The sequence below is a fragment of the Ictidomys tridecemlineatus genome, chromosome 1, assembly GCF_052094955.1.
Source record: "Ictidomys tridecemlineatus isolate mIctTri1 chromosome 1, mIctTri1.hap1, whole genome shotgun sequence".
Lineage (NCBI taxonomy): Eukaryota > Metazoa > Chordata > Mammalia > Rodentia > Sciuridae > Ictidomys > Ictidomys tridecemlineatus.
Window position 1 is genome coordinate 185,810,552 of NC_135477.1, and position 24,004 is coordinate 185,834,555.

Sequence of the window (24,004 nt, forward strand, 5' to 3'; positions counted from 1 at the left end):
ACGTAATTGAATTTACCTAGGATTTTGCAAAATTTCTGTTCAGAAAATTTGTATGTCTTAAAATATGTCATTAACATATTAGTTTTAAATTTTTTGAATTTAAAATTCCAAATTAAGGTGTTCCTCTCAGAGAAGTAACAGAGTCAACACCTGGAACCATCAGTAGGAAATTAAAGTTGCATTAATGAGCTGTCTGCATCAAAAGTAAGAGGCACAATAATTAATTAGTTTTTATTTTTTACATAAAGTTAACTGGTTCCCATTGGGATTCAGCTAAAACTTCGGCTGTTAATATATTTCACTTAACTCACTGAAGTCTCTATTCCAATTTATAATGCCTAGAAAGCATCTTTCCCTCACTTCATTTTCATTTCCTTGCAGTGAATGCAATATAAATTTTTTGGGGGGGGGAGTAAGGAAGGGAATAAGAGGATGTGAATAAGCTTAGATGTGAAATGGGCTTTGCAGATTATTACAATGGTCCTCTCATTCTTTGCAACCTGAGTTCCACAGTGCTGAGAAGCACCTTGTGAAGAAGACACAATTTCTAGCTAAGTTTAACTGTGAGGAGCCCCAGTGGCTGACAAAGCTGTGCTCCTCATGCCACCTCTTTAATAGGTGAAGATCTGAAAATGTGATCCTTTTCAGGACAATTCATTTACAAAGTACCAGTACCAACTATGAATGAACATGCTGCCTAACATCTAAAAGCAGGCAAGTATGGAGACTCCTCTCCCCAAGCTCCTCCCTCCCAGTGGGTATCCTCCAGTTCCAGCTCTCCCTCTCTGGCTTCATCTGGGCCTCTGTTTCCCTTTTATCCTCCCCCACTGTGTGGCTTGGTGTCAAGTAGTCCTACTCATTGATTGATGCAGGCTGTGCAAAATGGAAAAACACTGAGAAGAGAGTAGGTGGACAAATCTAGAAATATCCTTCATAAAGAATCAAACAGGGAAGTGACAAAGGGGGGGATTTTAAGCAGGACAAAGAGAAAAATAGTAGAAATAGAACTCAGTGGAGAAAAGAGTGACGTCTGAGTTTATGTGAATCTTGGGCTCCATGTTTTATGATTTCTGCACTGCTGTAATTCAAAATATTCTCAGAGCTGGGCAGAGTGACACAAACTTGTAATCTCAGCAACCCAGGAGGCTGAGGCAAGAGGATCACAAGTTCAAGGCCAGCCTCAGCAACTTAGTGAGGTCCTAAGCAACTTAGGGAGACCCTGTCTCAAAATCCACAGTACAAAAAAAAAAAAAAAAGAATCTCAGGAACAGGACTGGGAACGTACTCAGTGGTAGCGTACTTGCCACTTGCCTAGCAGGAATGAGGTTATGGCTTTGATCCCCAGCACTAGTTGGGAAAAAAATATCTCAGAAGCTCTGTTTGTTTCCCTTTGGTACTATGCTGCATGGTAGCAGCAGCGGATATTGGCATATGTGTGTCTTAGAAGACGATCTGCACTTTATGTGACCAGTCCACAGCTTCTGTTTCAGCACAAGCAGGAACATGAAATTCATGTTTTCTTAAAGATTATAGGAAGTGTATTGCTGCAGATGTGGGCACATTTGAGAAACACAGTTCGGTAGAGCCAATCCCACATTGCTTAGAGTAATAAAGAGGCCTGGGTTTGAAATGACAGTATTATGTACTCAGAGATCATGACTAGAAATTCCTAGAAATTCAAAAGCTCCATTGTTTACATAATTAACTATATTATTTTTACTAACACTAAGATGGTTGAAATAGACCAATTAGCTGTAGTGTTCCACAAATATGAGATGATAATTTATTTTCCTTAGGGATCAGGAAGAAAAAACAAACCTTTTGTCATGATAAGGGAAAACTATTCTGTCATTTCTGTTTTTACTGTAGTTAGAGGAGAATGGAATTATTTTCAGCCTTCAAATTTTCAATGTGTGATGTTGGACAAGTCATCTTATTTTATTGAACCTAAAACATTTGATTGGCCAAATATAGGGGTGCACTGGATACATGGAAAATAGTGAGTAGAGGTGGCTGAAGTGCTCAGCTTGAAACCTAAAGATCTGCCTTGCGTCATATATGTGATTAAAATAAATACCTAAGTAAAGTTCCGCTTTACCAGAAGGCAGGCCACGGGATGAGAGTGCTGTTCTCGAGTGTTCTGCTGTCCAAGGAGATTTCACAAACGGTTGCCACTTCTGTTTAAAACGCACTGACTTTGGCAGTGGAGCCGAGTGCAGGGGGACTGGCTCGACCCCAAGGTTCCTTCCTCAGATGCTGCTTTCTCCTCCCTGGTCAGTGGCGGCCATGAGACTGGAGAACGCCAGCATCGTCTCTGAGTTGGTGCTTGTGGGCTTCTCCAATCACCCCCAGGCCGAGCTCCCCCTGTTCCTCCTGCTCTCTCTGGTCTACCTGACGTGCTGCTTCGGGAACACGGCGGTTGTCACCTTAGTGGTCCTCGATGTCTCTCTTCAGTCGCCCATGTACTTCTTCCTTTGTCATCTGGCTTTGCTGAACGTCCTCTTCAGCACGCTGGTGGTGCCCAAGATGCTCTTCAACTTCCTCATAAGCAGGAAGGTCATCTCCTACGCCTTCTGCCTTGCTCAGACCTACCTCACCCTGTTCCTCGAGTGCACGGAGTGCTTCCTTCTGGCAGTGATGGCTCTGGACCGCTACGTGGCCACCTGCCACCCGCTGCTATACCTGCTGCTCCTGAGCTGGCCCGCGTGCGTTGCGCTGGCGCTGGGCGCCTGGGCTCTGGGTTTTTTCGCTTCGGTGGTGCCGCTCTCCTGCTTCATCCTCCCACTCTGCGGTCCCTACGTGGTGGACTACATTTTCTGTGAGCTGCCCATCCTTCTGCACCTGTTCTGTGCAGACACGACGCTGCAGGAAGCCATGATGGCGGTAGGGGGCGCTGGAACCGTGATGGTACCCTTCCTCCTCATTCTGCTCTCCTACCTTCGCATCCTGCTGGCTGTGATGAGGATGGACTCCGCGGAGGGCAGGAAAAGAGCCTTCTCCACCTGCACTTTCCACCTGACTGTGGTGACCATTTACTACGGGACGGGGCTGATCAGGTACCTGAGGCCCAAGTCCCTTTACTCAGCCGAGGGGGACAAGCTCATCTCCTTGTTCTACGCAGTTATCCACCCCATGCTGAATCCTTTCACTTACAGCCTGAGGAACAAGGAAGTACAGGGAGCCCTGGGGAGGGTGATAGAGAGAGCGCGAAAGCCACAGGCTGCGCTCTTTAGACGCTAGCCACATGCCCACTTTCCTTCTCAGCATGCTCACATCCAAATTACATCATGGAAATCCAATCTGGCAGATTGGCAGGTGAAGATCACCACTGCATTTTTGCAAACCTTCCCTAGTGCTTCCAGCTCAATTTCTCCTCTATAAATGGACACGTGTAGGTATTCACATGTCTTCTTGGAGTCTTGGAGCATCGCTCTGCTGGTTCGGATGGCATACCCGGGAACCTCCCTCAGACTCTACCCTTGCATAGCATTTGATTCCGTCTTCTCTGTCTTCCGAAGCCTCAGGTCCCGCTGAGGTGTTCATTCCTGTTCCCCACAGCAGCTGCCTGGTGGGGTCTCAATGTGAAGGTGAGTCTCAGCTCTTTCAGAAGCAAAAGAATGGCAATGGAAATGGAGAAATCCATATTGTTTTCAACATCAAGAGATGGAAATACATTTAAAGCTATTAATGATCATTTTTAAAGGAGCATAGATTCTGTTAATTTTTATTTATCTAAATTTTTGCCCATTTTGAATAATTTTAGAAAACTATATGCTTTCCTTAACTTTAAAATGAAAAGAAATTCTCTATTCAGTTTGTTCCCTATCGAATACAGCTCCCATGAATAAATAATAACAGTAATTCCATTAATTTACTTTTTATATACTTAAATAAATTGACTACAATATAATAACAAGTGTGGAATTTCCAAGGGCTACATACTAATTTGTTAGTTACTAAGATTGCTGAATTTAGAGGCAGAATGAAGATTTAATTCCAAATCACAACAACTAGTTGTTCTATGTTCTTTACAAATAACTTCTCTGTGCATGGATTTCTTACTTGAAAGCTCAGGAAATGCCACGTAAACTTATAATTTTGTACAGGTAGATGAACATTATCCCCTTAGACCCAATAACACTGATTTAGAACACCATGCAGTCTAGATCCTCTGCCATCTTCCATCTGCTAGTGAGAACAATTTCATACTGAAATTGTGATTGTACTTCCACTAAATAGACATCCTATTTATTGATTTATTTTGGTACTGGGGATTGAACCCAGGGGCACTGAGCCAGATCCCCAGCCCTGTTTATTTATTTACTTATTTATCTTTATTTTGAGACAGGGTCTTGCTAAGTTGCTTAAGGCCTTGCTAATTGCTAGGGCTGCTCTAGAATTTCAGTTCTTCCTCCCTCAATCTCCCCAGCTGCTGGGATTACAGGCCTGTGCTACACACCTAGCTTACATAGACATCATTTTAGATGGAATTTACTGACCACTGTTGGGAGCTGATGTTCCTGTTGAAGTGGATGTTGTTTTCTGGGGCCAGGTAGTGTACTAAAAAAAAAAAATGAGGCTCTAAATATAAGGTGACTAAATGTAGGATCCAAAGAACTTAAAAAGTGTCTAGTTAACCCATGCACATCTGTACCCTGGAGATAACTAGCTGATCATAACAGTTCATCCCTGTGGGGACAAGTGCATAGAGTACTACTGCGTAAGTGGCGACTGTTGAGGGCTTCTGAGTGGCAGGCTACTTCCCCAAGCTAGGCCAGTTAGTGGCAAAGGGAAGGCACAGCCCTGGGTGTTTGGCCTCCTGTTGCAGTCGCTGTGCTTGCTCCACAGCCGGCTCCTCCACTGGTCACTACAAGGACAGTTGGCTAGATATTGCATTGGTGGCTGCCTGAGATCTGCTTAGCTGCTGCCTGAGTATATATACATGGTAACTGCACAATAAAATCAGACCTGCTCCCTGATTGGTCTGCAAAGGTCTTGATTAACGACTCTGCAGCCACACTCTCCTCTACCCTGTTCCGTGGATCTCCTCGCTGAATGAGAGAGAGCCCACACACATCCCTATTCAGATGGACATAGATTTCTTGTGAAGACATTTAATACTAAAATATCCAAGAATTTGGACTTGTTCCTCTGCCATAAATTTTAATATATTTTTATGTGCAATGCCACAAGAGAAAAAAAAGCAAATATTAAGATGGAATGAGATAGTAGGTGCTTAATTGATACATCTATGCCACCATTGCAACATGGTTTTGTGTGTCCCCAATTGTATGCTTTCATTTTACAGTAGCTGTATGTGTATGGCTTTTGTTGAAAGCAACAATGTTTTTGTGGTGACCCAGAGCCTTGCCCTCTTACTGACACAGTTGAACATGACATCTCTTCTTGCTCTCAAGTGCCTTGCCTAGCCAGTGAACAATCCTGAGGAAAAACACTGTGTATAAAATCAGAGGCCTGAATAAAATCCTGACTCAAACCAAAGTTAGTAAGCATTACTGTCTGTTTTTTTCATCTTGAATTTAATAACTGCATTACTCTTAATGCATTGCAAACTGATCATTTTATGGTTTTAATAAAGTTTCCCAATTACTTACATTATGCAAAGAAAAAAAAGCAGAAATGTTGTATGAGAATGTGGTAGGGGGTAAATAAACCTAGAGTTGGGCTGGGGATATAACTCAGTTGGTAGAGTGCTTGCCTTGTATGCACAAGGCCCTGGGTTCTAATCCCCAGCACCACACACACACACACACACACACACACACACACACACACACACACAAATGTAGAGTCAACAAACTCACAGTGAAAACATTGTGGTATTTCTGTTTGATTTTCTGTTTGATATAATTATGTGTTAGGTGAAATGAATTTCACAAAGCACCAAATTAACTGTGAACTCATAGACTTGGTTTAATATAAATTAATAATAACTCTGACTGAAAGATCACATTTTAAGACAGCCCATAATTATAGATTCCCATGTTTCATCTTAAATTCAATAGAATTAAATGTTTAGCTACTTCTAAATGAAAAATCCCAAGGGCATGGATTCACCTATTTCTCAGTTATTCACCCTGCTCATTAGTTTTCTAGTTTCACATAAGAAACACAAAATACATTCATTTAATACTTGCATGATAATTTATGTTAAAAAAAAAACTTTGCAAAACTACCTGAATTTGACTAAATTTTGCACTTTATCCCACAAAGACTTAATTAGTTCACTCTTCAGTTTTGATTAAACCAGACCCTGAAGCTACATGAAAAGTAAACCTGAGATTGGTTACTGATAAGATGAGTGTGTGAAAATTGAAATGATTTTGCAAATCAATCTGTTCCTGGAAAACAGACAAGAAGTGGGTAGAGGGAAAGGTGTGTTTATTGGAGGGTGGCACAGGGAGAAGTCAGTTCCCTGGGTGACTTCAGGTTCAAGGATGCTCTCAGTGCTCCCAGAATCTTAATGAGATCACAGCAGAAGGTGCTTCTTGATTTTGACTCGTCATTCCCAACACATAAACGAAAATGACTTTTTAGGGGTCTAAATGGGATACCTGCAACTTTAAACAGAATCAATTTGACCAGTTGAGATGAGCTGAATAATCAAGTAAATTTGTTTATTTATTAATTACATTAAGAAAGTTAAAAGCCCATTAATTGTTTTTTCTCTCTAGCATAGAAAGAGGACAGATGTATTGTGTGTGTGTGTGTGTGTGTGTGTGTGTGTGTGTGTGTGTAAAATATATGAACTTAATCAGTTCTTTGTTGTGGGTTCTAATCAAGTAAGAATTTGATATGTCTTAATACTTAGAAGCAAACAAGAAAGAAGTCTCTCTGACAGCATTGCACTACAAATTAGAAGTCATCATCTTCTTCCCAAAGAGTAACTATGTTTAGTCACAAGAAATCGTGTATCTCTTCCTTCCTTTTATTTTCAATAAAATATTTTTGTTTTTAATAAAATGTTTCAGAATTCATCTTTCCCCAGCTTGAACATCACATTTGACAAGTGAAATTGTAGAAATTTACTGTACACAACTTGATGCTTTTATATATGAACATACTGTGAAATGATTAAACCTGTGTTTAAACTTTGAAAATTCTCTTTTATTTATATATGTGAGAATGTTGAGCCCAAAACTAAGAAATTTCTTTCCTATTATGATCTCATTAAGGTTTCTGGAAAGCTATATGTGGTAGTGCACACCTGTAATTCCAGCAGCTCGGGAGGGTAAGGAAGGAGGATCACAAGTTCAAAGCCAGACTCACCAATGGCAAGGCACTAAGCAACTCCAGTGAGACACTATCTCTAAAAATAAAATACAAAATAGGGCTGGGATGTGGCTCAGTGGTAGAGTGCCCCTGAGTTCAATACCTGGTATTAAAAAAATAGATTTCTGGGAAAACCATGTAATCATTAATTAATGCAGAAAGTTTCCCACATATGGTACTTAAAGAAGCTGGCTTCCCTCCATATCTTCCCACAATTATACTTTTTTGGCCTTGTTTAAATTTGCTGTGGTTCCAGGAACAGAGTTATTTGAAAAATTGTTTGCATTTTCCACATCCACATATTGTCCACAGCCAGTCTGACATTCAGTTTTGTTTTTTGTTTTGGAAGGGGTTGTTGGGGGAGAGTGGGTATAAAGAATTGAGCTCAGTGGCACTCAACCACTGAGCCCCATCCCCAGCCCTGTTTTGAATTTCATTTAGAGACAGTGTCTCACTGAGTTGCTTAGCACCTCACTTTTGCTGAGGCTGGCTTTGAACTTGCAATTCTCCTGCCTCAGCCTTCCAAGAACATTCAGTTTAAGTGTGATTTTATTCAGGCCTCTGGTTCCACACCCAGGTTTTCACACCCTTAAAACTGCCACAGTCATCCCTTGGATGTGGGCTGTCTTTAAGTGGTGACATTAGGTCCTTGGGGCTTCATACTTACCTAGAATGGATAGAACCTCTAAATTATTATATGCACAGTGCCTGGTCTAGAAAGAAGAATTAAAATTCCATGGAAGCATCAATTTCAACAATGATACATGCAGCAGTCAGACAAATTGTCCTTTTAGCACCATTTCCTTGGGGCTTCTCCTGGCTGAAGCATGGACCACAAGAGCAGGACATGATGTCATGATGTCAGTGTGCACTTGCATATGTAACATGGTGTCATTTACGATCAACAAGGTGGCAGCACAGCTCTCAACAGATGTCCAGATGCAGCCACTGCAAAAGGAACCCACTAGATTGGAGTTTGGGCCCAGCATTCATGTCCATGTTTCTGCAGCACTGAGATACCTGCTGCAGGAGGCATCATAAACTAGACACACAACCTGTTTCCTTTGTTCTCTGGTGACATCACATGTGAAAACCCAATGAAGCTCCTAACTGAAGAATAAATCCAGATGCTTGGAGTGTTTCAGCATTGAATGTCTTTGGAAGAAACCAGAGGTCTTTTACTGTGAAGCAGCTGAAGGGCTCTGGATCCAGGTAACACTAAGATAGCTGTGGATGTCATGTTCCCAGGGCTTTGCATGTACCTAAAATATGGACGGAACCCCAAATTACTCTCAGTGTACTACCTGGCCTAAAAAGAGGAGTTTCAATTGCCGAGAGTGGTAATAAAAGTCTGAAAAGTTGTCTACTTGGTTAAATTGCATATTTCTCTTCTTTTATGAGCTTACAAAATTCAGCACAGAACACTTCCTTTGCACTTAGTAACAGATGAAAATGATGGTATCCAGTGTGCTCCGGGTCCTCACTGCTCTAGCTATCTTGTTTGTGTTTACCTGAGCAGTGTCCTGTAGGCTGTATCACCTGGTCCATCCAGTATGAAAGTGATGCAGAGTGGTTTTTTGATGAAAGATGGAAAAACCCAGTTGCTGATTTTGGAATTATCTCTGAAGTCTGCCTCCAATTTCAGCAATGTCAGAATAATTGGCATCTGGCTCCTTGAAACATCAAAATTGCAAATGTTGTAACTAATATATCTTCCTAAAAAGAAAGTATATAAAACTTCTATAAGTATTTAGGCATCTAAACTATTTCACATATGGAGCTAATGAATATGTAATTGAGAAGAGTCTCTTTCAATTTAAAGTTGAATCACATTCTTTTTCCCTCACAGGTAGCATTTTTCTTAAACGGACAATAAAACAAAAATGAGAATGCCTACACATCTTTTAAAATTTTTTTATTAATTACTTCAAAAGATATTTTTCTCTAGTAAGATTTAAGGGTATATGTATTTCATAAGTTGGATGACTTTTTTTTCTTTTTTACTTTTAACCTTGGTATTCGCAGAGGATTGACTTTTGCCTCAAAGACACCAAAATTTACTGATTCTCAAGACCTTTACCAAAAAAAAAAAAAGTATAGCATTTGCATATAACTTACACATATCCTGCAGACACTACACACATCAACTCTAGATTATTTATAATACTTAATACAATGTAAATGCTACTTTAGTTTAGGGAATAATAAGAGAAAAGTCTATATGCGTTCCTTACAAATGCAATCTCTAAAATATATCAAGTGTAAAGTTGGTTGAAGCCATGATCCAGAAACAATCCAGAGTGAAATTGCTGGATCATAGGGTGTATTTTAAATTTTTATTTTTCTCAGCAACCCCTAAACTGTTTTCCATAAGGGCTTCAAAATTTTACATTCTACAAGTAGTACACAGGTTTCTAATTTCTCTCATTTTCAACTAAACTTATTATTTTATGAAATAATAGCCAAAAAAAGCTACATAGTAAAAAGGACTGGGGTATAGCTCAGTGGTGAAGCACCCCTGGAATCTATCCCCAGTACATCATCATCATCATCATCATCATCATCATCATCATCATCATAATACTTTGGACATATAAAAGTTGATATATTTCTGTTTTGTTGCTTTGTCTTTATGCTAGTCCTTTACTAGCTTCTCCATTCCAATGGAAAACAACATGGAGTTTCCTCAAAAATTAAAGAGAAAATAGAACTACAATATTATCCAGATTACCCTCTTCTTAGAATGGAGGAAAAAAATTATAGTATTAAAATGAAATTGTGTACACCAGTGAAAAAAAGAAATTAGTTTCACTTCTACACATGAGTAACTATCAAAAACAGAACTGTAATTAAAAAGGGTAAGAAAATGTAAATTTATTTATAAGACTTTCTAAAGTGGGGAATTATATATATATATAATTATTATATATATAATATATTCTGCTTGGGCACTCATAGATAGTGAAATCAGCAAAACTAAGCAAAGGGAAGGTTATTCCAAAATTCAGAATAATAATTATCTCATAGAAAAAAGAAGCCATATTCTTCTTTAATCTAAAGTCTTGACTACAAAACCAATGAGAATGCAAAAGTTTTTAAGCCAGGGTGATTGCGGCACAGTTGGTGTGAACTGAGATCATGGAATGACTGCACTTTGGCTCAGAGCCCAGAACAGAGCTGGGCAGCTGTGGAGGGCACTGGACCCATGGCATTCTGACCAGATGTTTTTGGGTTGTGCCAGACCACAGAAACCACTACACCCTGGACCCTCACTTGCTCTTTGTGCATCTGCAGCAGCTGAGCAGTGATGACTATTGAACTTGTGGTCTGTGAAGTGGCCATTCCCTGAGAACGTGGGTCAGCCCTAGAGTGTCCCTGAGTTTGATTCCTGGGAAAGAGAGAGAGAGAGAGAGAGAGAGAGAGAGAGAGAGAGAGAGAGAGAGAGAGAGAGAGATACAGATTTGGAGCTATTCTTTGAGGCATCACACAGATTTAGAGATGGGAAAGAAAGGTTATAAATAGATTTTTGGTTAAAACAACAGCAAACATATGAAGAGGATGAAAGATTACAAACCCAGGAAAGAATGTGGATTCATATGCCATTTAAACTCTAAGATCAGGCAGTCATTTTCCTCTATTTTAATCATAAACTCTTTTTCACTGTTGAACCACTCCACAAAGAAAAGACCACTGATTCCAATTTTAAATCAAATTAAGCAAGCTTATATTGTGTACACAAAGAAAGCTGGCCAGGACTGATTTTCCCAACTCTGCGCTAGAGATCAGCACCCCAGATCTCCAGAAAAGTTTTATAGCACAAAAAGTTGCAAAGGGAAGTGTCTTGAGAACTTATAGCTAACAGGATTTTGACAAGCATAATACAATGATCTGCATGGCTTAACATTTCAAGGTAGGGAATAAATTCGGATATCAACATCAGAATTTATGAGGTGCTGCTGAGATTTCAGAGAGGGTTGTTATCTGGTCAGGGGGAGCCAGGATTTATGAGGTACCACTAAGGTTTTAGAGAGGGTGGTTCTCTGGTCAGGGAGCCCCAGGCATGGATGAGTTCAAGGCATGGGCAGGCATTCCAAACAAGTTGAGAAATCTCATGAATTTATAGTAAAACAGAAATGAACTTTTCATGAATTTGTGAGGAGATGGCTCCCAATCTTAAAATGGAATTAGGCTGGGTTTATCAGTCACTTGGTGGTTAAGAAGTAAATGGGAAATAGAGGTGATTTTCATGAAAATGGAATAGTTTCTCTATTCATCAGGAAATTGAATGTCAAGTTTCCTTTTCTACACCCATCATTAAATAGTTGGTCATGTTGACACCTTAATCAAAATAATGGTATTTATATAATAAATGCATTCTTTCCATTCTATGTGCACAATAGGTAATGTACCCACGTGATTCAGTTTGTTATATCACAGTCAGAGAACTGAAGCATCCTTTAGGCATTAGTAAGGCCACAGGAATTATTTTCAGCATGGGGTGAGCTTTATTCTAACTCCTGTCTATGTTGTACCTATGACAGAAATACTTCAGGTATCTGAAATGACACCTTAAAAAGTTGATACATTTATTTATTCAACAACTGAGAATCAAAATAAATAATAATTTTAAAACACATATTATTACTCATATAACACTGTACAATGGTCCAGTGATCTTTGGAAAAGTAACTGAGGAATAAATTGCGCCGAACTTCAGGTCCATTAAACCATCTCCCACCAAAGACAGGACTCCGTGAGCCAGCACTTGCACAAGCCACTGAAGGGGGAGGGAGGTGTGGGGCGGAGTGACAGCTGCTGCGCCTGAGTGGCCTTGCACAGCCAGGAGGGCGCTCCAGGCAAGGCCACTGCTGGGCAGAGGGCATGGCTGCATGCCTGACCCCATTGCGCCCACCCCGTCCAATGGAAAGCTGAACTCTAGGTTTCCTTCTTTCTCAGGAGTGGCTGAGGAGCCTGAGGAAGTCCTTGCTCTACCCTGCTTAGTCCTGGGTGTCCTCCCACACTCCCTTTTGAAAACCTCTTCCTTGGAGAATCTTGCTCCTAAATACAAGAAGCTGTCTTTCCAGATTAAGATGACCCCTGTGCCCCGGGATGCTCCCTCTCATTTGCAAATGACTCTAAAGTCCTGCAGGTCTTCTCACAGCCAGGAGCCCTGCAGGGACTGATCCCTCCCCACTTCATTATGCCCAGCTCCTCACTGTTCCAGCGGCCACACCTTTGGCTCTGCTTTCACTCCAAGCCAGACAATGCCTTAAATTACTGATTGAAGACACCAGACCCCTAAGTATCACTTCCTGTCAATCCAGGTAGCTCAGGTAACCTGGTTAGATCTGCCTTTAGTTTTTGCTTTGGATTTCTATCCTTGGCTTCGCTTACTAACTGACTCTTCATTTCTCTTCTTTGTCATCACCAACTTGAAGTCGTTCTCTTTCTTGTTCCATCTCCAACTGTGCCCACAAGCTCAGCCTCAACCCAGGATGAACCCTGACTTTCACCATAATCCTAAGGTGCTGAACCCACAGGCAGTGCCACATGAACAAATGATACCACCCTCACTGGGCAAAGTGGGTCTGGGGCACCTGTAGCCCTCCCTTCAAGCCCAAGGGTGCTGCTGTCTGTGGCACATAGGCGCCACTGACCTTGTCATAAACATAAGCAGGATAGGGCTGGGGATACAGCTCAGTTGGTAGAGTGCTTGCCTCGCATGCACAAGGCCCTCGGTTCAATCCCCAGCACCACATACACACACACACACACAAAAAAAAAATGGCAAATCTTACTGTATGTTAATTGTATGTTAAATATGTTAATTGTACCTCAATAAAATTGACACACACACACAAAAAAAACACGTAAGCAGGTGAGCCCTCAGGTGAAAGTGCCCAATCCCATCTCCATTTCTAAGACCTCATCCAAGGAAGACCTCTGCCTTCTGCCCCTGAGGCTGAACCAAGTTCTCTCCCTCTGAGCACTGCCACTTCACACTTGTCCTGGACCCTGCCCTGCCCAATCCCAGGCTTTCAGGTGCTGCTTATACTAGAGACCTCTCAGGATTTTGCACACACCTGCGTTGGAATCGACCCAGGGGCTAACATCTTACAATTTATAAAAACACAGCTACACCTCCCGTGAGATAGTTGGCTCTCACCCCTTCAACACCACCCTTCAGGAAAACTGTTTGCAAACACAGCTGCTCCCTTCCCTTGGAGCATTCTCTGGGGTACTGCCCCCTGTAGTATCACCCTCTGCATGACAAAGACACTGCCCTCTCGGGACAGCAGTGCTCTGGGTCAGACAGTGTGCAACTCCCTGGCTCCAGCTTCCCTGCTGTCCCTTCCTCCTGCCAGCTCCACCCCTGAGCCACCAGCTCCACCACTAGCTCAGCCTCCTCTGGGTGTCTCCTACCATGTGGGGTTCCTCCTCCCACCTTTTTGTATTTTCCATTCCTTTGCTCTGCTCTGTCTTTGCTCTCTTGATTTTTTGGTTACACTTTCCTGAAGGGACCTGCTTTCATGAATTTCATTATTAAATCTAAAATCAACTGCATTTGAGCTGCTGCATTAACCCAACAGTTCTTTCTCTGTCTTTTCTTTAAATAGTCTTTAAATAGTTGTAAATGCAAAATTCATCTTCAATTCTATATTTAGTACCCTCCAATAATCAATCATTTCTCTTAGTGAAAAATCAAAAACCTCTACAGGATTACTAATGATCCATAGGAACAAGGCTCTACCCCTCCCCAGGCTGACCTCTGTCCACCTCCCCAGTCACTCTGCCTCCCTTTTCTGTCCTGCATGCCACCATCTCAGCCTGGACTTCTCTGTCCACTTCTGCTCTCCTCCTCCCAGCAGTGAAGGTTGAGCACTAGGCGGGCAAAGCTTCCCTAACCCCCTGCTGATGCAGGCCTTGCTGGTCTGCCTTCACGCCCAGCCTACTCTCTGTTCCACAGTGTTTACAAAAATAGAAGCACATCCTTATTCTCTATAGGGCTCAAGCCCTCTTACCTTCTGGAATTAGGCTTCATTGAGGCCAATCTTCCTCGACTTTTCTAAATCTTGTATCTCCAGGCACTGCAGACTGCAGCAGGAGACCTCCTACTTCAGGGGATTAAAAGTATTTGTGGAATTAAGAAATGGAATCTGTCAGGGTGTGTGTGTGTGGGGGGTCGGGAGTGGCAGAGACCTCCTAAATCCTGGGTGAGCAAAGGATCTTGTGAAAGAAATTTGTATTATGCTACAGGGCCTGACTCCAGTCTTCCAATCCCTCTACCCCCTTCCTTCCTTCTCTGGAATTTCATTAAACAGAAAATATTAGAAGTCTAGCTTATCCAAGACAAATGCTTAGCACTTTAAAAATCCTTATTTGTTCTCTTATCACTAGTAGATAATGGAGGACAAAACACAATTCCAAAGCCTTGGCTTGCTTTTTCATTCATTCTTGCCACAGCTGTCATACATCAGGATTGAGGTGTGCAAGGCCAGTTTCCCAACAGTGCGTAAGAGGTTAGAACTGCCTGTCCCTGTGCTGTGCAAATGCAAGGAAATCCCTCAGGGACCAGTGGCCTTGCTGCCTTCTCAGGGCTTTTCTAACAGCCTCCTTGAAGTCTTTGTTCCTCGAGCTGAAGACACTGGCTTCAGGCCATGAGTGCCATCACCAGGTGCTAAGACTGCAGATTCCCAGCAGAAGAGAAAACATGCCTGAGGACAGAAGGTCCCCAAACAGAAGCCCATCTTCTGACGTCTCGTGGGCAGGGGGACCTCAAGTCACTGATTCCTTACAGCCGCAGGACCCTCTGCACACTAGCGGGGATGCTCGGCCTGGGCTCGGAAGCCGGAGTCCTGGTCCTGCCTGGCCCCAGGAGCTGCTGCCTGCAGACTCTGCCTACCTAATGAAGACCTGTCCTCTCACTCCGACTCCACAGCGGCCGCGCTGCCTTCTGATAGCTTTTCTAACAGCCTCCTTGAAGTCTTTGTTCCTCAAGCTGTAGATGACTGGGTTCATCAGTGGTGTGACCACAGTGTAGAAGACAGAGATGATCTTGTTGATTTCGGGTGACAGGTGGGCACTGGGGCGCACATACATGGAGATCATGGTCCCATAGTAGATGGTGACAACAGCCAGGTGGGACCCACAGGTGGAGAAGGTCTTCCTCCGTCCAGAAGTTGAAGGGATCCTTAATATGGAGGACACAATGAAGACATAGGACACTAGGGTCAGGAGAAAGCAGACGCACAGCACTGCGACCGACAGGACAAATATGGCCATCTCGGTGATGTGGGCACTGGAGCAGGAGAGTTGCATGAGCGGCGGGAGGTCACAGAAGAAGTGGTTGATCTGGTTGGGCCCACAGAAGTCCAGCTGGGAAATCATCATGGATGGCAGAAAGCCTGTGCCCACCCCTGTCAACCAGCAGAGGGCCACCAGGTGCCTGCAGGTGTCAGGGCTCATGAGGAAGGGGTAGTGCAGTGGACTGCAGATAGCCAGGTACCGGTCGTAGGCCATCATGGCCAGGAGGAAACACTCAGTAGCCCCAAAGAACACGAAGAAGTAGAGCTGTGCCATACAGGCGGAGAAGGAGATGGCCCGGCCCCAGGAGACCAGGTTGGCCAGGAGAAGGGGCACGATGGTGGACGTGTACCAGATCTCCAGAAAAGAGAGGTGCTGGAGGAACGTGTACATGGGGGAGTGCAGGCGCCGGTCCTGGCTCACCACTGCGATGATGACCATGTTCCCGGTGAGGGTCAGGAGATAGATGAGTAGGAAAATGGTGAAGAGCAGGGTCTGCCACTCCTGAAGGGTCCGGAATCCAAGCAGCTGAAACTCGGTGACTGCAGACACATTTGGGGCTTGCATCGTCTGGGGGCAGGGACTGCAGAAAACATGTATGATAAGCACAGGGTACAAGGACAAGAATATTATGACTGCTGGTGTTTGGACCTTCAGGGCTTTTTTGTTTTGTTTTAGGTTTGCATGTGCTGCTCTTGGGAGGTTCAAATGCACAATCCCATGCTCCTTTTATTTGACCACATTTGGATCTGAATATCAATGGCTCCAGGCTTCCTGACCCAGTCACTCCTCCTGACCCAGTCACTCCTCCTTCTCCTCAGTGAGGATTGCAAATGTGTTCTGTTTTCAAACCTCAGCATGGCCTTGTCTCTTGACCAGAAGCCTGGGGTCCCCATGGGAGCACGTGCAGGCTTAGGCCACTAACACCCCCACTGACCGTTCATCTGTACCCCGAAAGAGTGGTGTGCATGGGTCTCAGCTAGTCCCTCACTTGGGCTGTGTCCTCCCCCACACTGGGAGGTGCTGCAGGTTTCCAGCTCACCCTCTCCTGGCCAGCAGTGGCCACCTCTCTGCTGGAGTTGTTCCAGTTTGCCAAAAGCCTGGTTTTTACTCTCTGTAAATGAGAGATGAAGCACATATCAAAGGTCCAGCTGTGCTGCCTCCATGGGCTGCCCACCCCCATGGACTCCTTCCCTGGTGGAGACCGTTCCTTTTTTCAGTGGCCCTTAGTCTTCTGCTTCATTTATGAGTTGGTTTGTGCGTTTGCTTGTTGTAGTGGGGGTTGAACCCGGGCCTCATTCGTGCAAAGCAAGTGCTCTACCACTGAGCTCCACCCTAGCCCTTTGGATTTTAGACAGGGTCTCGCCAGCCAGTTGCCCAGGCTGGCCTTGAACTTGCCACCCTTCTGCCTCTGCCTCCGAGAAGCTGGGATCACAGGTGTGACCACCACCACCCCCAGCTCCTCTGCTTGCTTTGTCCACTGCTCTCAGGACCCCTCCCTCTTCCTGATCAGCTGTCACTTAATATCCATGACCTTCCTCTGGATTCCACCGTAGCTGGCTCTTCACGTTTGCAAACTCTCAGGGTTTGTAGCAGCTCAACATGCAGCTCTTGACTTTACTCATTCATTCATTCATGCTGCTGGGGTTGCACCGGGCCTCCTGCTAGCCTGACTCTAGGTTCAGTCTCTCAGCTCTTAACCCTCAATTCCACATGTCAATCTTGAATATTAGGGTGCAAACAGCTGTCCTATCTGAAATGCACCACAGATGTCCACTCAGCTCCTGAGACTTCTGTGACCTCACCTCCACCCAGCCTCCCAGAGCTGCCCACCAGACCCTTGGTGCAGCTGTCCACCCCCACAAGTGGGTACTCTTCACCACTGCTCAACCAGAAACCTTGACTTTGACCCAATATTAGACTGTTCTGCAAAATCAGCTGGCTCCACCTGCAACTATTTCCAGGTCCAGGGGGATCACTATTTTCCGCCCACTTTGCTTGCTGCCTGGAATAGGTTCCACCATCTCTCACCCTGATGGCTGCAGCGCTTTCCCTGTGGCCCTCCATGACCACTGTGCCCTACTCAGTAACTCAGTCTCTGTGAGGAAGTGAAAGTGCATCTTACAAAGGGGCACAGAGAAGCTGCGGATCGTCCCTGGTTGGTGAACAGAACACTGGCCAGTCCATGCACTCCTCTGATGACTCTCTCTTCTGCTGATTTGCCACTTTGCTCATCATCTCCAAGACTGCAGTTCTGTTTTTTGCTGTGTTCTGTTTTCTCCTCTTGTGCCTGGGCAAAAGCATCAGGAAGGCTACGTCCACTGAACATGGAACCTTTACATGGACTGAAGACGACATCGTAAGCTCTATGAAGCTGCCTTCAGGAGCCCAGCACGGAGCAGGAAGCCTCACGCACACACTGGATCTCTTAAATCCAGCTCAAGACGAGGCCATAGGGACCCCAGGGCATTCTTGGTTGGCTGGGCCCTGCTGGGTCTCCCTGCCTCTCACACCTGGGTCTGCTCTTCTCCTTGCCCATTTGGTTCCCAACTCTCATCTCCTCTGGGTTCTTCTAGCCACCCAGATCTTGCCTTTCTGTCGCCTTCACAGGCCCCTGGGATATTGTCCCTGGACATGTCTGCGGGCTCATTTCCCACATCCTTTTGCCCCCTCAGAGACCACTTCCTTCCTGAAGTCTGGAGGAGCTGGTTACCTGTGTGACCAGCAGGTGACACCATCCAAGGCAAGTGCTGCCCCTTGGCCTGAAGAGCATATCCCAGCAGTTCTGCCTCTGACCTTCGCATGAACAACCAGGGGATGCTGAGTGCTGGAATTTAACCACATAGAAGGATTTGCTCGAAGATTGGGCAATACTTAGAAGCTGTCTGGGCACACAGCCATGATACAGCTATGCCCCCAGATTCTTATAGTTATTAACTACGCCATCTTGGAACATGGTCTTTTCCTGCCTTGGCTTTCTCACTTTTTGTGTGTGACATTATCATGTAATTAAGTAAATCTATTTACTGTTCCTTTTAAATGTAATATCCTGCTTATCTCGCTCACTTTTTCAGACCCTTATATACACCTAATATCATACTTTTATTACCATTTACCTTGATCATGAATAAATTAAAAATAAATCATTTAGCCATGGGGAAGTATGATATGCAGGTTTGTGAAATCCCAATAAAAGCAAACAAACACAGCATTCCACTAGACTAAATTTACAGGGTTTTGGGCTAAGTTTCCCAGTTAAAGTTCCTTTTTGGGAGGCAGGGTACTGGGGAATGAACTCAGGGGCACTCAAACACTGAACCATATCCCTCGCCCTATTTTGTATTTTATTTAGAGACAGGATCTCACTGATTTGTTTAACACCTCAACGTTGCTGGGGCTGGCTTTGAACTCCAAATCCTCCTTTCTCAGCCTCCTGAGCCTCTGGGTTTACAGAAGTGCACCACGGCTTCTGGCTAAACTTTCTCTTATAAGTTCAAATGCAACAAGAAACTGAACTTATTTAATCACCATTCATGGCTTAAATACTTTCAATAATAAACTCACTACAATTACTTAAATATTATTTCCAACTTTTAAAATTAACTTCATGAGCCGGGTGCGGTGGTGCATGCCTGTAATCCCAGTGGCTCTGGAGGCTGAGACAGGAGGATTGCGAGTTTAGATCCAGCCTCAGCAAAAGCAAGGTACTAAGCAACTCAGTGAGACCCTGTCTCTAAATAAAATACAAGGTAAGGCTGGGAATGTGGTTCAGTGTTTGAGTGCCCCCGAGTTCAATGACTGATAAAAAAAAATTAGCTTCATTACATTAGCTGAAAATAATAAAGATTGCTGCCTCTCAGAACGCTGCCTGCTTCAGTACTAGAGCAACAAGCATAAACTCAGGTCTAATTCTGTGATTTTTCTTTTCAAATTATATGAGAATAAACACAATCAAGAATATTATCGTTCTTTTTTGATGTTTTTTAGATGTCAATGGACCTTATTTATTTATTTATTTATTTATTTATTTATTTATTTATTTATATGCAGTGCTGAGAATTGAACCCAGTGCCTCACACATGCTAGATAAGTGCTCTACCACTGAGCCACTTATCCCAGCCCCTTTATTGTTCTTACATGCCATCTGCCTACAGTACATTAAATGGCTTTGATGTCTCAGAAAGCCTTTTTAAGTTTTTGTTGTTGTTGTCATTACAGTTTTATATCCCAGCACATTTAGGCAAGACCATCTCTTTCCACATAGGCAGAGCAAGTTGCCTTGACAAGGAGGAATCCACAACCATAGCCAGGAAACTGTGCCCTTGGATATGAAACACATACCATGCTGATTTTCTCCTTGAAAAGCTGCCTCATCTGCACGCGCCTCCCCTGCTGTCCCTCTGGCCATCACAGGGAGATCCAAGGGCTGCTGCTCTGAAAGCTGCCTTGCCCTCCTCTGACCCAAAGTCCACCTGCATTTTCATTGTGAGAGCTGGAACTTGTCTCTCCTGCTGGTGTCTGGCTCTGGGTGGAGCAGGCTTCTCCTTTCAGAAACCCTGGGTATCTCGGGGACCTGGCCCTTCCGAGAATCCTTTTCCCCAATGTGTTCTATAATTTGCCAATTAAGTCTGTAAACAATGAAAGCTAACTTCTGATATTCCTCTGTGTCCACTGAGGCTTTGTTGTGGGTAAAACGTTGAGATAGAAGCAATTTGCACATTCTTTTTAAAATGGATTTAATTTTTTCTTAACTCAGAATGGGTCCTACCTTTGCTATAATATATGTATATATATGTGTGTGTATATATGTATATGTGTACATATCTATATGTATGTGACAGCAATAGTAGGACCATATACATATACACATATATGTATATACATATGTCTAATATATATCTCCATGTTCAAACTAACTCATTCAATTAAAGAAATATTGCAAAAGTCTTTCTTTCTTTCTTTCTTTCTTTCTTTCTTTCTTTCTTTCTTTATTTATTTATTTATTGGTACTTGGGATTGTACTCAGGGGCACTTGACCACTGAGCCACATCCCCAGCCATATTTTGTGTTTTATTTAGAGACAAGGTCTCACTGAGTTGCTTAGTGACTCACCATTGCTGAGGCTGGCTTTGAACTCCTGATCCTCCTGTCTCAACCTCCTGAGCCATTGGGATTACAGATGTATGCCACCACACCCAGCTTAAAGCTCATTCTTGGCCTGGGGATGCAGCTCAGTTGGTAGAGTGCTTAACTTAAGTGCACAAGGCCCTGGGTTCAATCCCCAGCACCATTTTTAAAAAAAAGGCTCATTCTTAGTGAATCTCTCAATCTAAGAAAATGTAACATATGAATTACAGACAAATTGGAAAGGTTTATCAGGTCTTAAGTATAGCAGGATTTATTTTTAATCTAAGTATGTGGAAGTCTATTTAAGGTTTAATTTGTTAATACTTCTAGTGAAAGTGATTTTGAATATTTCAGTTTAAAAGAAAGTGTTGAAGTATTGAATAAAAAAGTTAAAAATAGAAACTTTTTTTGCTTTTTTAATCAATCATTAATTTAATAAATACATGCATGTTAAGCACCTACTACATACCTTGAACTCGTTGGAGTATTAGGATACACAAGAGAATCACACAAATACCCTGATAGAGAAGGCTATATCATTAGTTATTTGTTGATGCTTATTTGACTAATATACTGTTTTTTAAAAAAATATGATTCATATGTATAATTTTAGAAAATTTGGAAAATGAAAGAAATTACAGACAAAATGTATATTCCCAAATACCCAGAGTGCTGTCACCCAGAGTCAGGCTTCTGGTGCTCTGCCTGGTGCTCTGCTCCACTCCTGGTGTGGCCCACAGCAGGGGTTCTGGTCTATAGTCTGTAGCTTGTCTGCAGGTTTTTTTTTTTTTTTAATGGTTAATGTCCAGACTAGTGTGGTAGCCCATTCCTGTAATCCCAGTGGTTTGGGAGGCTGAGGCAGGAGGATCATGAGTTCAAAGGCAGTCTTGACAACTTATCAAGGCACTAAGCAACTCAGTGAGACCCTGTCTCTAAATAAAATACAAAAATGGGGCTGAGATCTGGCTCAGTGGTCAAGTACCCCTAGTGCCCCTGAGTGCCTGGGGTACCCCTCCCTCCCAAAATAATAATAATAGTTAATGTCCGTGATAGGCCTTTTCTCTCTAGTGGGAAAATTAACATACTGTTAATGGATTCTGTTTGAGGATGGACCATTTCCATCTGATGCCATTATAGCTCTTCTAAGACCCGAGACCTTGCAGAGAGAGGCTTGGTTGGGTCTGCAAAGCAGTTTGTGTATTCTTTCTTTGTCAGCTGCAGAAATAAGGTAACAGACCTATGTGCAGGTCAACCCCAGCTGGAGAAAAGGAGAAGGCCAGCTGCAGGTTTTCAAAGACCATCTCAACTCACCTCCACAGGCCAGAGGGGCCCTGGGACGAAGCAATGCACACAGCCACCACCAGAATGTATCAGCTGCAAAGTCAGTCCAGCTGCCCAGTGAGAGCTGGTCATGGTGGGCAGGGGCATCAGGAGGCTACTGTCCAATGTTCCTCCATGTCATGACAGGGTGGGCTTCCCTATCCTGCAGCAAGGAGACACTAGCAGGAGACACATCATCTCTAGAAGGAAGGGAATATTGACATGGCTTGAAATGTATAAAGTGCAGGGCACAGTGTGCATTTGTATGTTCCCACAGGATTAAAGACATCAACCTGTGTGCACCCACAGGCTACAGGAACTTAGTTTTGGAAGGCCCTGCTTTGTGCTCCTCTCCCACTCAGTCATTGCTATGGTGTGGCTATTACTTGTCCCTCAAGGGTTCATCTGCTGGGAGTGTGGATGAGCCCCAGAGAGATGGTGATACAGCCAACAGGGCCAGCCAGAGCCTGTGCCATGCTGTTTGGACTTTCAGCCACCAAAAGTATCAGCTAAATTGTTCTTTTCCTTATAAAGTCAACCCATCTCACGTATTGTGTTAAAGTAATGCAAAATGAACTCATGCATTCATCTTCCCCTCTTCCTCCCAGCCCAAGTCACATGGTCATTCCTTCCAAGAACCTTTTCTTCCTGTGTGCACCATGATTTCTGATAGTGACTTAAGAAAGTAATATGTCCTAAGAAATGCTCATTTGTAGTCATTAACTGCATAGTGGATCAAGCATCCTATTACTGGCTTCTCATTTTGAACGTGGCACACTTATTTTTGAATTGCTTATTAATTAAGAATTATGTTGTGAAATTGGGTTTGGTTTGGTCTATCTGTAATCCCAGCAACTTGGGAAACTGAGGCAGCTTTAACAACTTTGCAAGACCCCATCTCAAAACAAGAATTTAAAAACAGGCTGGGGAAGTAATCCAATGGTAGAACACTCCTGAGTTGAATCCTCAGTAACACACGTACACACACAAGGTTACACTGTTGAACTAAAAATAAGTATCCATTTGTACATAACACTAAATTAATACATTTACTAATGTGTAAATATTTAAATTTTATCTTGGATTAATATTTTAATTTTTTAATATTTTTCAGTAAATTTTAAATTTTTTTCTTCATAGGTACATAGTTAATTTATTGCTGCACAGAGAAGTTTGAAATTCTGAAATGAGTTAGCACCATGATATTGGTGATATTATGAGTAGCCTGGCTATGTTGTAGTAACTGCTGTAGATATTTTGGTTCAATAAAAGGAAGCGTGTTCTAAAACTCAGGCTGAAGTTGCGTGGAAGACTATCCCTTGCTTAGGTATTACAGAAGGACAGATGATTTGATAGATGGGATAGACAAGTTTTTTCTAAAATTTAATTCTATAATTTCATAGACAAAATGATCGTGAACTAAGGTGGGGACACAGTTTGTTGACAAAACTAAACTCAACTTTGTCAGTATAGGAATTGCCTCAGCACAGGGTCGCAGGGGAGGGATTTCCCAGGAGTGCCAGTCAAGGCTTTACTGCCCCAAAGCCCCAGCCCCTCATCCTAACACTGCACCATTGCTAACCTGCAGAGAGGGCTTGATGTGCAATGGGTACGTTAGATGTCCAAGTCCTGCAACCTAAGTTATTGGAAGAATTATTGTCACATATATTATTTTTATTTCTATTTTTTTTTATAAAAGACTGGGATTATCTTAATAGTCTATGTCATTTCTTGCTGCATTGTCTGTGTACCTATTTGATCCCCTGGGCTATTATGGATAATGCTTTGCATTCTTCTCAGCAGGGTGACAGATGACATTGTATTTTATCAATATGTTAATGTCCCAGGAAAAATTGGGCCAAATGACTGTTTTTAAAAATTAGAACCATTCTCTGGAATCAAGTAATTGAGTTAAACTAGCGAATTAGCTGAAGCAACCAGCCACAGAGGATAAATGAAC

General features: G+C 43.0%; 2 protein-coding genes across 2 annotated transcripts; one reads left to right on the forward strand and one right to left on the reverse strand.

The window, feature by feature from the left end:
• The first annotated feature begins 2,286 nt into the window (after window positions 1–2,286).
• Window positions 2,287–3,240, forward strand: LOC144367226 (olfactory receptor 2A12-like). The gene has a single exon (XM_078022834.1). The coding sequence runs from the start codon at window positions 2,287–2,289 to the stop codon at window positions 3,238–3,240; it is 954 nt and encodes a 317-aa protein (XP_077878960.1).
• Window positions 3,241–15,192: 11,952 nt separating this feature from the next.
• Window positions 15,193–16,164, reverse strand: LOC144367228 (olfactory receptor 11L1-like). Its single transcript, XM_078022836.1, has one exon. It carries the CDS (start codon window positions 16,162–16,164, stop codon window positions 15,193–15,195), a length of 972 nt encoding a protein of 323 aa, XP_077878962.1.
• Between the last annotated feature and the right edge of the window lie 7,840 nt (window positions 16,165–24,004).

Bases quoted from the DNA above. Each gene is read 5' to 3' on its own strand.
- LOC144367226 (XM_078022834.1), top strand. From the start codon at position 2,287: ATGAGACTGGAGAACGCCAGCATCGTCTCTGAGTTGGTGCTTGTGGGC.
- LOC144367228 (XM_078022836.1), bottom strand. From the start codon at position 16,164: ATGCAAGCCCCAAATGTGTCTGCAGTCACCGAGTTTCAGCTGCTTGGA.